At 44.0% G+C, this 14764-nt stretch overlaps 2 protein-coding genes across 2 annotated transcripts; both read left to right on the top strand.

The window, feature by feature from the left end:
- The first annotated feature begins 116 nt into the window (after positions 1-116).
- On the top strand, positions 117-7244 carry LOC120744501 (glutamate-rich protein 1). Its single transcript, XM_040048957.1, has 6 exons — positions 117-674; positions 1271-1411; positions 1492-1638; positions 4631-5011; positions 5427-5624; positions 7003-7244. Exons 1-6 carry the CDS (start codon positions 656-658, stop codon positions 7137-7139), a joined length of 1023 nt encoding a protein of 340 aa, XP_039904891.1. The 5' UTR covers positions 117-655; the 3' UTR covers positions 7140-7244.
- A 2976-nt stretch (positions 7245-10220) lies between these two features.
- Positions 10221-12012, top strand: zgc:193593 (uncharacterized protein LOC564090 homolog). The gene is made up of 2 exons (XM_040049009.1): positions 10221-10630; positions 11469-12012. Exons 1-2 carry the CDS (start codon positions 10580-10582, stop codon positions 11751-11753), a joined length of 336 nt encoding a protein of 111 aa, XP_039904943.1. The 5' UTR covers positions 10221-10579; the 3' UTR covers positions 11754-12012.
- Positions 12013-14764: the final 2752 nt, after the last annotated feature.

Genomic DNA, 14764 nt, shown 5'->3' with positions numbered 1-14764 from the left:
ATTGGAAAGAATAAAAGTGGACATTAAAAAAAAAAACGTATGTTGCTCTGGTAGTATGATACACCTGCTCAGATAACTAATAATGGTTTTATAATAATCATTTTAGCTGGAGTCATTTTTAAGTTCGCTCTACAAATCCAGACCTTCTTGAGTCTTTTTCCTTGAAATACGCAAGGCTAATGAATATTACACTATAAACGAGGTTGATTCGTCTGCCGATGTGAAGAATAGATTCGAGTAATCCCGTAAATACATAACATTAAGTATATACAGAGAGTGTTTGTTTGTGAGGACTACGTGCATTTTAAATTGGCCGGATTTTGAATAGAAGTTGGCGCAAAAGGAAGCGAAGTCTCTTGGTCGTCAGAGTGCGCGTGTGGTAGCCGGTGAAGTGCGCGGTTCAGCAGTTTTGCGCATTACTCTGGGTTAGTGGGCTTTGCTGAAGAAGCTGGAGCTCTGTGGCGATGATACTGACAGATGAATATCTCTGATCTTTAAGTTGAGCGGGACGTGCGCGTCAAGCTAGCTCATTTAAAAAGCTGCTGTAGCATGCTTGCTAGCTAACTCAGCTAGCTTGATAGCATAGTAACTTCCTAGCTGACTGCAGAGTTGGAATTCATGTTTTCTTTGCTTCGACTGTGGTGGATGTTTGAATATGGCACATAGGAAAGAAGGTAAGCACCGCCAGAAATGACTCATCTCATACAAAAACACACACGGAGCTCGTAACTCTTTAGCTCGCTAAAGTACCCAAATAACGTAGCTAGCTAAATCTCGCGTTAAGTTGGATTCTGTGTTGTAAACAAAAGCACGTGCTCCTCTGTCAAGCCCTAAAATCACTCGTTGACTTTGGAAGACGTACCCGAGAAGACAGGAGGTTTTGTTTTTTGGTGATTCATATTTGATCAGCTTTTATTAGTTTTTATGTGGTCACGATCGTGTGGACATCTCAGTCCTCTATGTTCTGAATAAACGTACTCACTGACATTTCCTTCTTGTTTTGATGGTTTAGGAAAATGACAAAGACTAAAACTAAAGACTGGCAGTGTACTCTAAGTTTATCTTAACTGTTTGGCATCACAATAAGTTTGTAAACACAGTGTTCATTGTTAGGCTGTGTTATTGCAGTCACAAACAGCATGAACATCACCTGTTTCAGTTTTCAAAGTCAGCGGGTTACATCCTGTTTTCATGCTTCATTCCCACATGGACTAGATCACATGTAGCCTGAATATGCGTAGTTAACACAGCTTGTCTTTGTGTCACTCAGTGTTCCAGTCAAAAGTTCTCCAGAAGCTTTACCCTGCCATCCAAGAGGTGGTGACGGAACAGAGCCCACCACATATTGTAGAAGCTCTAGGCAAAAAGAAACATCTGAAAAGCAAAGCTCCTGGAGAGGACACGGCCTCGGGTAAAGTCATGATAATTACTAACACGTTCCTCCCTCCTTTGTGTTTCAGTGCCTTACATTATTTGCCTTGTGTGTCTCAGGAGATGCAGTGAAGAGACAGAGCGCAGCCAAACCAGGCAGGCGGATGTACACGGTCCTTCCTCCTCCTGCAGACTATGATATACATTCAGAGGAATCGGTCTCACTACAGCAGCTAAAAAGCATAAATAGCGTGGAGGAACCAGCTGGTACGTCACCCATAATCTTACATTTATGGACTTGGCGCTGTGCACCATAAAGCTAGGAGAGATTTATCTCATGGGCCTCCTCCAGGTTGGCGCTCTGTAGTAATAAAGTTACTCTTTCTGATTGTCTCTGCCACTGTTGTTGGGGAAACAGACAGTGAAAATCAGTCGTGTTCTTTAACTGAGGAGAACTTGTGCAGATGGTGAGTGAGCCTGGGTGGCTCTGTTTTCACTCCGATAGGCCGATTAAATGTGCTTGTCGGGGCAAACTTGCATAATTTATAAAGGAGATATTTAACTATTATTAATAACATGTTGGAGGCTGAGTTGTGAGCTGATTTATGCCGAGCTAAAATCTTCTTGACCTGCGATGAATCGAGCTGTCTGGCAGCGGTATTCAAGGATGAGTCACATGCTCTGCATTTGATATGGATCATTTAAAGACTGTTTGTTTTATCTCCTCTCTCTATTGTCATGAAGTACCAAAGTGATGAGGCTGTAATAAAAGCGCCGGCTCGTTACACTCATCATCTTCTGTAACTCAGACCGTCGTTTAGCTGAAGAGCTTCTGCTTTACCTCAGTGAAAAAAGTGATTTGCTGGCTTACACAGACCATCGTCTGAGGGTGGCCGCTGGAATGACTGACAAGGTTAAGTTTGATTAATTGCACTCGTAAGTGTAACAGTTCCTAATTGAACACATTTTCGATTTAGTGGGTAGCGAGCCTTCAAGGGAACTGCAACCCAGAGAGCTGTTTAAGGTCAACTAGAGTTTGAGTTCTGCGGAGGTTCATAAAGGCTTCAGTGTAATATTTTACAAAGAGGAGAGTTGATGTAGTTGACGTGGTGTAGAAAGAGAAAAGCTGTCCTAGTCTTGAATGAACAGATCTCTCTTCACATTCACGTTAGCTGCAAAATGTAGAACCGTATTTCTACATGTTTTGAGAAACGGACATCTATTTTAGTTCATCTGATTTTGGGTTTCCTTTGGATCCTCGAGAAAATCTTGTTTCTGAACAATCAAAAGGAAAGTTTATCTTAACCTGTTTTTTTTTTTTCTTTTAATTGCATCAAATTCTTGGACTCTGTAGAGTAGCTTGCCGTTATCATCCTTCAGTCCATCCTGAAAGTAGCAGTTTTAAATCTTCTTCTTAAGCCAGTCACTTTCTGATTGGTTGACTGTCACAAACAGAGGTTTGAACAGCACATGGGTGGGGCTGCTATGCTCACCGTATATATACCGTATATATATATATATAAAATTCCCCTCTCGCCCTGCGAGCAGTTTATCCTCCAAGCTCGGGTCCTCTACCACAGTGGTCCCCAACCCCCGGGCTGGTCCTTGAGTTGTTTGGTACCGGGCTGCGAGAGTTGAGGCTCGGCGTGAAATTTAGGGGTTTTTTTTATCATTAACTCTGTTTCCCTGGGTCTTTTCCCGTGTTGTAGTTGTGTGTCTTATTTTGAAAGAAATATTTACGCGTTACCATAGCGACCAGAGAGCATTAAGGGGCAGAGAGGAAGATGTTACTCTCAATGTTGTTGGCGCATTTCATTTTATTTTGTTGTATTTATCTGCGACACCTTAAAGGCCGGTCCGTGAAAATATTGTGTGACATTAAACCGCTCCGTGGCGCAAAAAAGGTTGGAGGCCGCTGCTCTACCAGAGGCCTGGGAGCTTGAGGGTCCTGCGCTGTATCTTGGCTGTTTCTAGGACTGTGCTCTTCTTGACAGAGATGTCCGATGTTGTTTCTGGGATCTGCTGGAGTCGCTCGCCGAGCTTGGGAGTCACCGCACCTAGTGCTCCGCATCCTATTCATGTAACCTCTTCCGCTGGGGTTACTTGCGTAGTAGCATCCCAACAACACCCTGTTTTTGTATCTTGCCCACCGATGCCTTCTTGTTCCAGTAGCTCACTTCTCGTCAGGGAGCCCTGGTTCCTCAACACCTGATGCAGACCTTGTTGATCTGGGCGGCGTCCGAGCCGGCCTGACTTCATCTGTCTCGCTCATGTCTGCAGTTGGCTGGCTTTTAAATATATTTATATAACAAAAAACATAATGACTTGAAGTAGTCTATCATTTCAATCTGTCACAAAATAATAATTTAAAATGTTTCTAAATGTAAAAAAATGGATAAATGGAGTATTTGCATGTCTGATATGAGCAGTAGCTTCCTTGGTTTGTGTTTTCCTTGCACTATGTCGGTCAGTTCTGCACTGCCACTGTCACTTCTGCTGCTTTGTGTTCTGGCTCCAGTCCACCGCTCACAAACGGGTCACTGAGAAGTCAGCGCGAGCTCGTTTCTTTGACCTCTCTGCGCTTCGTGGGTTTTTTAAGGAAAGGGGAGATGTGGCAAGCTAGAGAAGATCCAAGACTGCTGTTTGTGGACGGGTTCTCTTTTGAGGTTTAGTCATTCGGTAATGTGACAGCGGAGAGATTTTAGCAATGTGATAATTGCAAAAGAGAAAAGCTGAAAAATGGAAAGCCCAATGAAGCTGCTAAACTAAAGGATGATTTCCATAAGGTGGGAGGAATGTGTTAATGTTCTTTCACTGTAAAAGCTCGTGCATCACCTGAGCACTGTTCTGTTAAATGTTCCCTTTTATTTAATGGAACATCTCAAATTGCCGGGCTCAGAACGAGCGATGGTCGCACTTGCAGATTTGACCGTGTCTTTTCAATCAGAGGCCACACCAGATGATTTTGCTGATTGAACTGCAATCAGTGAAAAAGAGGGAACATCTAATTAGTGGAATTAGATTGTGCAGTGATTGGCTGAAAGGAAAGCAGCCGTCTCCCAGCTTTCACCATAATGGACGATGCCCACCTCCTGTTTTAGCCATTAGGCCCAGAGTGCAGGTGGATACACGATTCATACTTTAACAATGTGAACACAATCTGACCTTTTAAAATCCGATCTGTCCGGATCACGGGATCGTGAATCAATTAAAGACTGTTTTTAAACTAATGAAGAGTTTAATCTGTTGTTGCTTATAGAGGGGAACAACCACGAGAGCGACAAAGTGCTGGATGAAGAGCAAGAGGCAGAGGAACAACGGAGGAGGAGGAAAAGGAAGAAGAAAGCAACCGTTTGTCAAGACTCTGGGAATGACGAGGCAACTCCAGGGAGCGAGTCCGGCACAGGTCAGAATCAGACGGCGGGGGATGAGGGGGCCGAGCGAATTAGCAGGAACAAGAAGCGAAAGCTGAAGAAGAAACGGCACAAACAGAAGCTGCTCTCCATGGGTCTGATGCCTCGGGCCGCTGCGCTGGAGTTCACGTATCGAAAAGATGGAGAGGAGGAGGAGGAAGACGAGAGGAGAGCAGCTGAGGTGTCAGACTTCCTCAGGACAACGATGGAAATGTATTTGTCAGATTGTAAGTAGGGACCACTTGGATGAAGCTCATGTTCTCAGTATTACACCTTGTAGGCATTCCTAATGCTCACGGTGATTTTAGTTTCTAATGTTTTGTTTATTTGGATATATTTTGGATGCTAATGTGCAAAAAACCCTACACTGCATTGTTAAATGCCCATTACTGAGAAATGAACATGTTTTCAATGAAAATGAAAGCCTTCCATACGTGTTAGAAAAGCACTAAAAATGAGAGAAACTAGTAAGTTATTTTTTAATGTAAATAAAGTTGAAGAGTCTTCTTTATATTTGGTCAGTGCATGAGTCACCGTGTGTACATTAAAGAAATAGGCATTTATTGGTCCTTTTGATGTTTTATAAAATGCTTAATTTGATGTTGAAGGCTTCTTTTTAACAGACCACTTGTCCCTCCTCAGCCTCGTCTCATGCTTCCACGATCCCTGACCTGTCTGCTACAGTGGACGGCCTTCTGGGCGCCATAGACGGCAGAAGCAAACCTAACTCAGTCCTGAAGCAGCTGTACAGTCTCAAGACACTTGTTCAGCAAACGGATACAGGAAAGCTAGAAAAAGCTCTGAAGGAGCTCTGCAGCAACTCCTCCTGCATGTCTGCAGGTCAGTAAAAACTCACAAATAAAGAGCTTTTTTCCTTTGAATGACAGGCCTGTGTTTATTGTTGTGTCTCGCTGGTTCATGCATCCACGCCTACAGTAGGCTCTTCTTGCTGGAACCTGCCCCGAGCGCTTCGTCGGGCCCGTCCCTGCAGGTTAACGCTCGCCTCCCAGTGTTAGGGGGCAAACGCCGATTAGGATTGTTTGCCGGTTACCTGCCCTGACTTGTCTCATTCAGCCTTCACCTGTGCGTACCTGCCCCTGACTTACTCGAGCTGACCGTGAGTAACGAACATGTTTTAACTCGCCTCGACTCTCTCAACAATCAAAATAGCTCCTACGTCTCCCGACGCGGTTTCATCTGCCGCTGGCTGCATAATAGGATCAGCAGGGACTTTTCTGCTGTCACGCGCACAAGTGCAGGCATGTGAGAATGAGACCGAGAAACGAGCCAGGGGATTCAGGCCAATGCCATGTCGGCGGCCACAAAGTGACGCTTGTCTGCCCCTTCCCGTAACCCTGACAACGCTGTGTAAAAACCAGTTTGCTAGAGTCCACCATAGATCCTGCCGTCCCCTTTCCATACAGCTGCTCCACAGCTGCCTGAAAGCTTTTCTAACCCCCCCGTACTGCCCAGCTCTCTCATAATGAGTCGTGCTTCAGTTCACTGTTTTTAAATGCTGCCGTTTTTAATTCCGGCGTGCCAGCAGATCGTGTCGGAGCAGACGAGTGTTTGTCGCACTTTTGATTCGGCTGCTATGGGTCAATTCCACTCAGCTTATCTGAGTGTTGGAGGCAAAGGCCCCGGCCTTTCTGCTGCATCTCGCTTCACATTTATCAGTCCCCACAGTATGGAAATTTAAAATAATTAAACTTCTTAATAACATCCACCTTGTTCAGGGAGCATTTGGTATTTTAAAGTAACCTACATTCAGTGACTTGCAGGAGCTAATCCATGTGCATGCGTGCTTTTAAAGCCCCTCAGGTGAATTCACTAAAGCTCTCCTCACTCTGTCTACCCTTGTAGTGGCAATCAATTGGCTGCAGGAGCAGCTCTAAAGCAGATTTCCCTTAAGCATATTTTGCTGCACCCTGGAGTTTCTCACAAATGACATTGGATTGACTGCTCCGCCTTTTGTATTGTCCATTTTGCTTTCTGCAAAGGCTAAATATATTCTTCTAACAGTAGCGAGTAAAAGGAAAGAATTTGTCTTGTTAGGGGTTTGGATACGTACATGCGGGGGGAAGGAAGCAGATTTTGATGCATTATGCCAAAAATACACCAGCAAGTGAATCTCTTTTGTGAAAATACTGAGTGTTCCTGTGGTTTTGTGTTGTCAGCAGTAACTGAAATGTTTCGCTCTGTCTCCTTGTGTTTGTAGAGGAAACCACGGCAGTCGTTACACTCTTCCAATACTGGATCACAGACATTCTTCCCATGCAGGGAGACAAGAAGACTCGTGCTTTTTCCAACACACCCATGAGACTGCCAGTCGAACAGACGCAGAGACACTACTGAAGAATCATTTCTACCAAGAATTTTCTTTTTGCTCATACACAGCGTTTGTAAATGATGGACTTGCTTTCAATGCATGAAATGTTTTATTAAATTCTAAATATGTCAGTTTTGGTTCTGTGCCCAGTCTATTCTTACACCCCGTCTCCTCCGTTTGCAAGAGGAAAACAAAGCCGGTTAATCCTGAGCCAGACAAATCCTTCCGCCCATCGTTAGTAAGGCCAAAGTTGTCTTTATCGACCAAACTTTTACTTTGCTACGCTTGTTTAGCGTTTCTGTATGCATTTTAAATAAATGAAACATTTTATTGGTGTTAGCCTGACAAACCCCCCCCATCACATCTTACCCCCTAATTGCCAGAAGAGCAAATGTCAGTTCTACCTCAAGCATCAGTGTTGTTTGCAGATGTTACGAAATTTAAACCCAGCCCGTTAACCTAATAGCTCCTCAATTATCTCCAGTACACTCCCCACCAATCCATTACTGCTCAGCTGTGCCGTGCGCCTCTTCATATTTGCACTTCTGGATAACTACACTGAAATGATGGTCTTCAGGGCAGTTCTACTAATGGGGTGTATGCATATATTCATTATGCTGGTGAATGATAAGGGACAGTAATTAGTGCCATTACATAATCCCCAAAGCTACTCTCCTTTATCTAACTATATGCTAAATATGCCAGCACATTGTTGTTGATGGACCTTTTAAACCAGTACCACCTAGGGAGGTAGCTTAATCTTCTGCATCACAATACCTGTCTGCAGCTCAGGTAGCCTATTTTAATGCATTAACCCATCATGCAATGCCAAGGGACGAGTTCAGGAAAAGGACAAAGATTTATCTCAGCTGGACAGTGACTTTTTGATGGCATGAGGGAGAGCTGTCTGCCGTGTTCCGGCTTTAGAGGAACAATTGCTCCAAACCGGGAATGCACCAGTAGACACCGACAGGTTATATCATACACTGTAATACACACCCTGAGTGTATGCGTGTATGACTGAACAATTAGCACGAGGGCTGCCATCTGTGGCCTCCATTCATGGATGGATGCACCAGGTGCTGCATCTGATGGGAGCTCATGGGCTCATTATGCAGACATTAGCCAGAGGAGAGAATAAGGGCACACATGCTTAAGATAATATAACAGTGATCATTCAGAGATTAGTGCATTTCTTCAGCCATGCTTAATGGCTCCAAGGATTGCAGTCCAGACCCAAACGTCTCAAAGACTGGAAGGTGGATTGTTTTTAAGTTCAGCTCAGTATAAATCCTAACATCTTTGATAATCCGCAAGGATTTCCTGCACTTCTGAAAGCAGGTTACTTTTTCCACACATCCACAGAAAAGTTTAAACTTCTAAAGAATTGAGAGATATCCCTGGATTCGAGACAGCGAGGCTTACCATTTGGCTATCCTCTCAAAAGTGGCCCGTGAGCCAGTTGCAGACCTTTTAAGGGAGTTTTTGTGAAGGTTGCGTGTGTAGCTACTCAAAATAAGACTGAGGTAACATTTGTGTTGTAGTCATCAAAGCAGAGCTAACCTTAATAATATTCATAAATGCAGCTGATGTGAAGAAAATGGGAAGAGCAGGACATCTGCTAATCAGAAGGTTGGTAGTTTGATCCGTAGTTGCTCCAGTCTGCATCCTCCTTTTCCCCAGATTTGAAGGATGGGTCGGGTGTATCCTTCGTGGCCCAACCCTTCCCAGAATTCAGCCAATTCCAACGGTGGCAGCTACTTAGTTTTAATATTACTCTTATTACTCTTTCTGGGTCACAAAATAAACTTTTAAGATATTTTCAGGTGAGAATGTAGCTGTGTAAACTTCAAATATCTGCTCGATTTATCAAAACAGCACATATTTGCAAAAGTGCTCCGACGTTTTCAGAGACGTCTGTGACCCACCAGCTCGATAGCTGACAGGGAGGTCGAGGCTCACTAGAGCCGGCGAGAACAGTGGACTCCCGGCACATTGTTTTCAGACCCCCCGCGGTCTTTCGCTACTCAGGTTAAACATAATATATGAGTCACTTAGATAACTTTAAAAAGTTATTGTTTGGCTTTTTCCAGTGTTTTATTTGTTCCTGAGTAAATCAGTTTGGTGAGATTAAAGTTATAGTTTTCACACAGCTGAATAAACATCAAACAGAAAACTGATTAAACAGAAATGTGAGATGGTCGAGAATATACTCCAGTGTCCTGATATATTTTAGATAGCAAGGAGCAGATGGCCGAGTTTATCAAACTCCACCAAGACAATCTGCAAATTTCATTAAAAGTATAATAAACTATCATCTTGTCTTTATTTTCAGTTAGCAGTCCTGGTTTAACCCCACCCTGACATTCATATTTGAATAAATATTCAATAGAATTATCAGTTTGTGATTTGACATTTTCTCACATTTTAAGTGGTATATTGTCTCTGTGCTTAAAGCCCAGTGGGCATCACAAGTTTCCATGACATCATGACTTTGCAGTATTATTGCCAGAGTTTGAGATTATTCGTGGATGCATGAGTCAGGAGGCACAATTGGTTCCTGTTACTAGAGATGGGAAGAAGGTCATTGTTGGTAACTCTCACCGGAGAGAATTCCTCCCATCCACCGAGAGCGACGTTATCAGCACAGCTACCTCATTATAAGACCTCGCTCTGCACCCGGGACCCCGAAGCCAGGAAGGATATTAAAGCTTAAAGAAAGTTGCTGACACAGCTGGAGAGGCCACTTTCAACATCAACACACAAAAAACATTCAAATCAACTAACTTGGCAGATTTAAATGGGCTCTGGACTGTAAATGACTTCACCTCTTCAGTGTGGGCCTTTTAAAGGAAATGCTGAAGTCAGAAGTCCTTTACACCTGATGCTAATGTGCCTGCATAATCAACAAGTTCTTATTCATCATTTTTGACTTTGTTTTGGCATCAAACTGGAAACAACTCTGAAATTATCCATACATATTCGGCATATAATTCAGACACACATCACTACACTCTATACATTTTATAAAAACCTTGATTATGTTTATAGTTTGATTGAGGTGCAGAAATTTGCAAAACAATCGCACATATTTACATATGATTTCGCTCAGTTTGTATTCTTTGGCAAAAGAAGAAGCGAGGATCACCTTTCCCTACACGTCCACCCTTCCTTCTGTGTAGTCTGACTTCTTTGTCCCTGTGTGCCAGCTCATGTAATCCCCTTAGGCTCACCACCTGCAGCTGTCCTATTATGTAAAGTCAGGAAGGAGACGTTATAAGGGCTGACCAGACTGTCCTGCCTCAGACAGCTGAGCTTAGGTGTGCGAACACCCGGACGACCCCTCTATCTCAGTGGGTTTCCCGTCCTGGGAGTCCAGGGAGAGGAGCTTGAGATAGAGACTGCCAAGAGTCATCTGGCCTTTAATTCATCTGATTTAGCAGGAAGACCAGCGTGGGAAGCTCAGATGTTTTTCAGGCTCCCAAGACTCACTCCTGGCTACATCAGGCTGCTGCAGGTGAGTGTGAGCCTTTGATAGGTTCTAAAGGTTTCAGGTGAATATTTAAGAAAATAAGTTTTTTTTTTCTTAGATTTTAAGTTTTACTGACAAATGCAAGACCTTTAAAATAAAAAGTAGTGCTTTAGTCTGGGATTCATACAGGGGTTAGCATGCTCTGTCTCTGCTGAACCACTCCAGAGGGAGGCTGATGATCTGGGAGCAACTGCTGACAAAATGTTTGCAAGGTGCTGTTTTTATGGGTACGTGCAGAGTTTTATTGACAGTTACAAATCATACAGCACACTTGCTTCGCTAAGCCTCGTGCTGCTATTGTGCAGCCATTTTTCTGTGCATTGTCTCAACAGATTCGGTTGTGACAAGATGATGAAACACAGTGCTATCTTATTATATACGCACAGACCACAATATTTCCAGGCTGCTGTTCCAGTAATTGTAGAACGGCTTATATTTTAGCTCAATAGTAGTAGTGTTTATCACAAACAATAGAGAAATCCAAGCCTGCGACAGTCCATTGCATTGTAAGTGGAAATGGGAACTGGTTGAGCGAGCTGCAGGAATGGCTTCTTAACTGCCTGGGACACAGCTCCATTAGAAACTATGAAGTTAAGTTTCTATTATTTGCTCCTCCACGTGCTTTATAATTGTCAAGGGCCCACGGAGGAAATTGTCCATGTCGCAAAATAGATGAGCTTTTTGTTTGTCAAAAGAAACGGGCCACAATTTAGTAAATGAGAAAAGATGGGGTTTTAATCTCTCCAGGATTGCTGGGAGCACCAGCTGGAGCTGAGGTGTGCATGTTGTGCCTCGCTTATCGCATTCGTTACTTTTCTTTCAGACGCAGGCCTACCATAATGTGGCCGTGACGCCTCCGGCGGAGAAGACCGTGCCTGGTATGGCTATGCTGCTGGGAGCCGTTGGGATCGGGATGTGTGGCTACAGCTCCAAGCAGTTGGCCCTCTACCATCGGCCCTCTTCCCGTGTCCTGCAGTGGATCGGCACGCACACTGATGCCAGTGCAGTGGCACACAGGATCCCCGTCCTGGATGCGACTCGCCGGGCCGGTGCCTGCCAGGGGATCCCACCTCCCTCGTTCGTTGGCGACAAAGTTCCCTCAAATTAGTCTGTGGTGATAATTTGGCCGGCACCATAGGTTGAGTTTCGGTAACTACGCTTGGTCATGTCTAAGATTGCAGCTATGCCGGCCCATTGCACCAATGCGGCCCATGTGCTCTCTGAAGACATGCTGCTGTGGATATCTGACTGAACCTATGTGTTGGCGCGAAATAAGAAACAGTATCATAGAGATATGGAGTTCAGTAACAATAGTTCACATTCTACTGGATTGGTTCACTTATTCACTAATAACTAGGCCGTTTAATGCACAGAGAGGGCACTAAGCAGCATGAATGATGGGATGAGTACGTAACTGGTGCTGGAACTTCCCAGAAACTGTGGCTGAATGTGGCTTGAATGAGCTAGCATGACTAATTTGGAGGCATTGTGTGTCTTTTCGAGTACTGAGGTAAAAAGAGAGCGATGCTTGGCAGTGCTCCTCTGTACACAGATGGTTGGCATCTCTCTCTCTCTGACCTCCTTTCCATCTTTTCCCAGGCAGAAAGCCATGTGTAAGTGCTTGAGCAGCCCATCCTTGCCCATGACTTCAATTGATTTCCTCTGAGGAGGAGCAGGTGCCATCCATCAACAAGCCTTGGCATCTTTTGGTGTAGTCTGCATTGGCTGTCAATCGAAAGAGAGCGGTCGAAGACATAGGTTGGCTTTGGGACTGAGTCGAAACCGGTGCGTCTATTCTGAGGACTTTAAATTCTCTGAGGATTCGGTCAGAGTGGTAAAGCAGAGGATGCTTTTGTGGCTTGAAAACGGCTCTTTTATCAGAAGAAAGTGGATCTGTTATCAAAGCGTGGGCCGTGTAAACAACAATTGCACAAATACACTTTGATGAGACACAGCAGGTGGCGGGTAAGCAAGGTAAAGTGGTGATTTCTGCAGGATAAGTCTGTGCCCTCCGTGGGGATTAACCCTGGTGGAAAACCATTCCTGGTGCACACACTCATTAACCTAATCTGGTATTAGAGGGTCAAGGACCCGTAAACAGTTCCTGTGCGTCCAAATATTGTGCCATTCCCCCTGCAGTGTCCACCGTTTGTCTCGCTGTCAGATATGGATGGACGAGTCTAGAGGTGGTGTTTTCATTCGTGTTAACACCAAAAAAATGTACCAGAGAGAGCGGAGCTGAGGCTCGGCGAGACACTGAGCGTGGTTGAGAATGCGCGCTGTGCCTTATGGATTGCACAGGGTTATACTGTCGTCATTGACCGGCTATTAAATTGAGCCAGTATACTTGAGATTTATCAGATATGGAGATGGTACAAGGTAGGCAACAGAGGGATTCTCCAAAGGAGGATGTAAGAAAGTTTAGTGTTTCGTCAGTTAGAGGTCAGCCAGACCTTGCAGTCCACGTTCTCATAGCCAAAAAGCCGTCCTTGTCGCTCTGCCAAATTGGACAAGTGGCTAGTTGTGGCAGGTTGGGAGTTTATAATGGCCCAGTAGTGACCCACCAGTATTCTAGCACAGAGGGTCACCAACAAAATGGTCATAATCCACTCAGGAGCGGGCTAATGGCTCCAACTGGCATCGGATGTTGGACAGTTGCTCACCTTATTCTGGACTGAGGCTGACACCTATAAACAATTTCATAATTGGGTTATAAGGAGCAGGAATGCTCTGGAGGAAATGTACAGAGTAAACCAAACAGATAGCACTCAGAATTACAGACACGTTTGACTGAAATGTTCTCCACCTGTTTGAAAATTCGGATCTGAAATAATTGGCCGTGCTTTCACTGAACTGCAGACTGCGGTCGCATTCAGGCATTGCACTCCTGGGAGTTTCAGAATCAATGTGGACATGGGCTGGAAGCTGTGTAATGCACCTAGCTGCTTTTGATGGATTCTCTTTATACTGCAACAGTGCACAGTGAGCACAGAGAACTGCGAAAACCTATTGATCTCAATAAGAGAGTGAAGGAGGAGAGCTTGTCTCCTCGCTGCAGCCGGTTCCTGTTTCACTCGGCATTGTGCAGTTTATGAGGAGAAACTGCCGAGATAGTGCACTGAATAATGGCGATGCTCGAAAACACGTTAGCCCTCGGATTAAAAATGCAAGGGATGTTTGAAAGCACAGTATTCATCTGTCAGCGTGCTGGATGTCACACATCAGCGCTCATCCATTAGCGTCTGTGAAGCTCTACAAACTTGACTTTAGCTGTGCCCATTAAAGGAGACTTTTGTTCTGTTAGTAAAGTCATTAATATTTAATGAAAAGATGTTGGACTAGATTCATGAAATAAAAGCACTTTAGTCACAGCTGTGGCTCAGATTTTTTCTGTGCAATTATGTGAGATGAAATTGTTCTTTTTGTACCAAGAAATAAATGTTTTAGTCAAGATTCAATTCATGCTGTTTGGGTGTAATTATGCTTCAAGAGATGTGACAGAATTTTACCACAGGAATCACAGCCCTGATGACCTAATCACAAGATAAACTTGTAAGACTGCAGAGAGAGGACGGACGCTGATATCCTGGTACTGTGACAGACACAACGTGCAGTGCAAGACCAGAGGCTGTAGACAGACTCACACCGACCAGCACATGCTGCTTTTAAATATTTTAGTCAAACACTTGTGCAGATACGTCACAGGGGCTCAACCCGCAACACAGCCGTATTAAATATCTGATGAAGCCAGGCTCTTCCTCCTGTTTCATCTTCACAAACTTTATTTGGAGAGAATTGTTGTTTTTGACTAAACGCTGAATGTTCAATAATGTGATAAAGAGTTCAGGTTTTTTTTTTAAATAATAAAGAGTTCTTTGTTTTTCTGTCACCACAGGAGGAAAGTGACAAAAAATGAATAAATGAATACAAAAACAAATAAATAATCAGCTAAACTTCCATTTAAAAAAGTAGCATCAGCTCAGAATTTCAGTCTTTGTATCTCTGCTTACTATGAACTAGCCTATCTAAGCACATGCTGCTTACATGTGTTTGCCCAGCATCTGTAGTTGTGGTCAGAAGTTTGAATGCACTCGTTAGAATGAATTGCATGGTAATTTT

Source organism: Simochromis diagramma, unplaced genomic scaffold (genome assembly GCF_900408965.1).
Source record: "Simochromis diagramma unplaced genomic scaffold, fSimDia1.1 OVJJ01000305.1, whole genome shotgun sequence".
Lineage (NCBI taxonomy): Eukaryota > Metazoa > Chordata > Actinopteri > Cichliformes > Cichlidae > Simochromis > Simochromis diagramma.
Note: the sequence above shows the minus strand (reverse complement) of the source record. Positions and strands in the feature narration are given on the sequence as shown.

What these genes read in the sequence shown, in the direction of transcription:
- LOC120744501 (XM_040048957.1), top strand. An exon ending in TGGAGAGGACACGGCCTCGG is followed by an intron (nt 1,412 to 1,491) that starts GTAAAGTCATGA and finishes TGTGTGTCTCAG; the next exon opens with GAGATGCAGTGAAGAGACAG. An exon ending in TAGCGTGGAGGAACCAGCTG is followed by an intron (nt 1,639 to 4,630) that starts GTACGTCACCCA and finishes TGTTGCTTATAG; the next exon opens with AGGGGAACAACCACGAGAGC.
- zgc:193593 (XM_040049009.1), top strand. Translation starts at nt 10,580, where the DNA reads ATGTTTTTCAGGCTCCCAAGACTCACTCCTGGCTACATCAGGCTGCTG. An exon ending in GCTACATCAGGCTGCTGCAG is followed by an intron (nt 10,631 to 11,468) that starts GTGAGTGTGAGC and finishes CTTTTCTTTCAG; the next exon opens with ACGCAGGCCTACCATAATGT.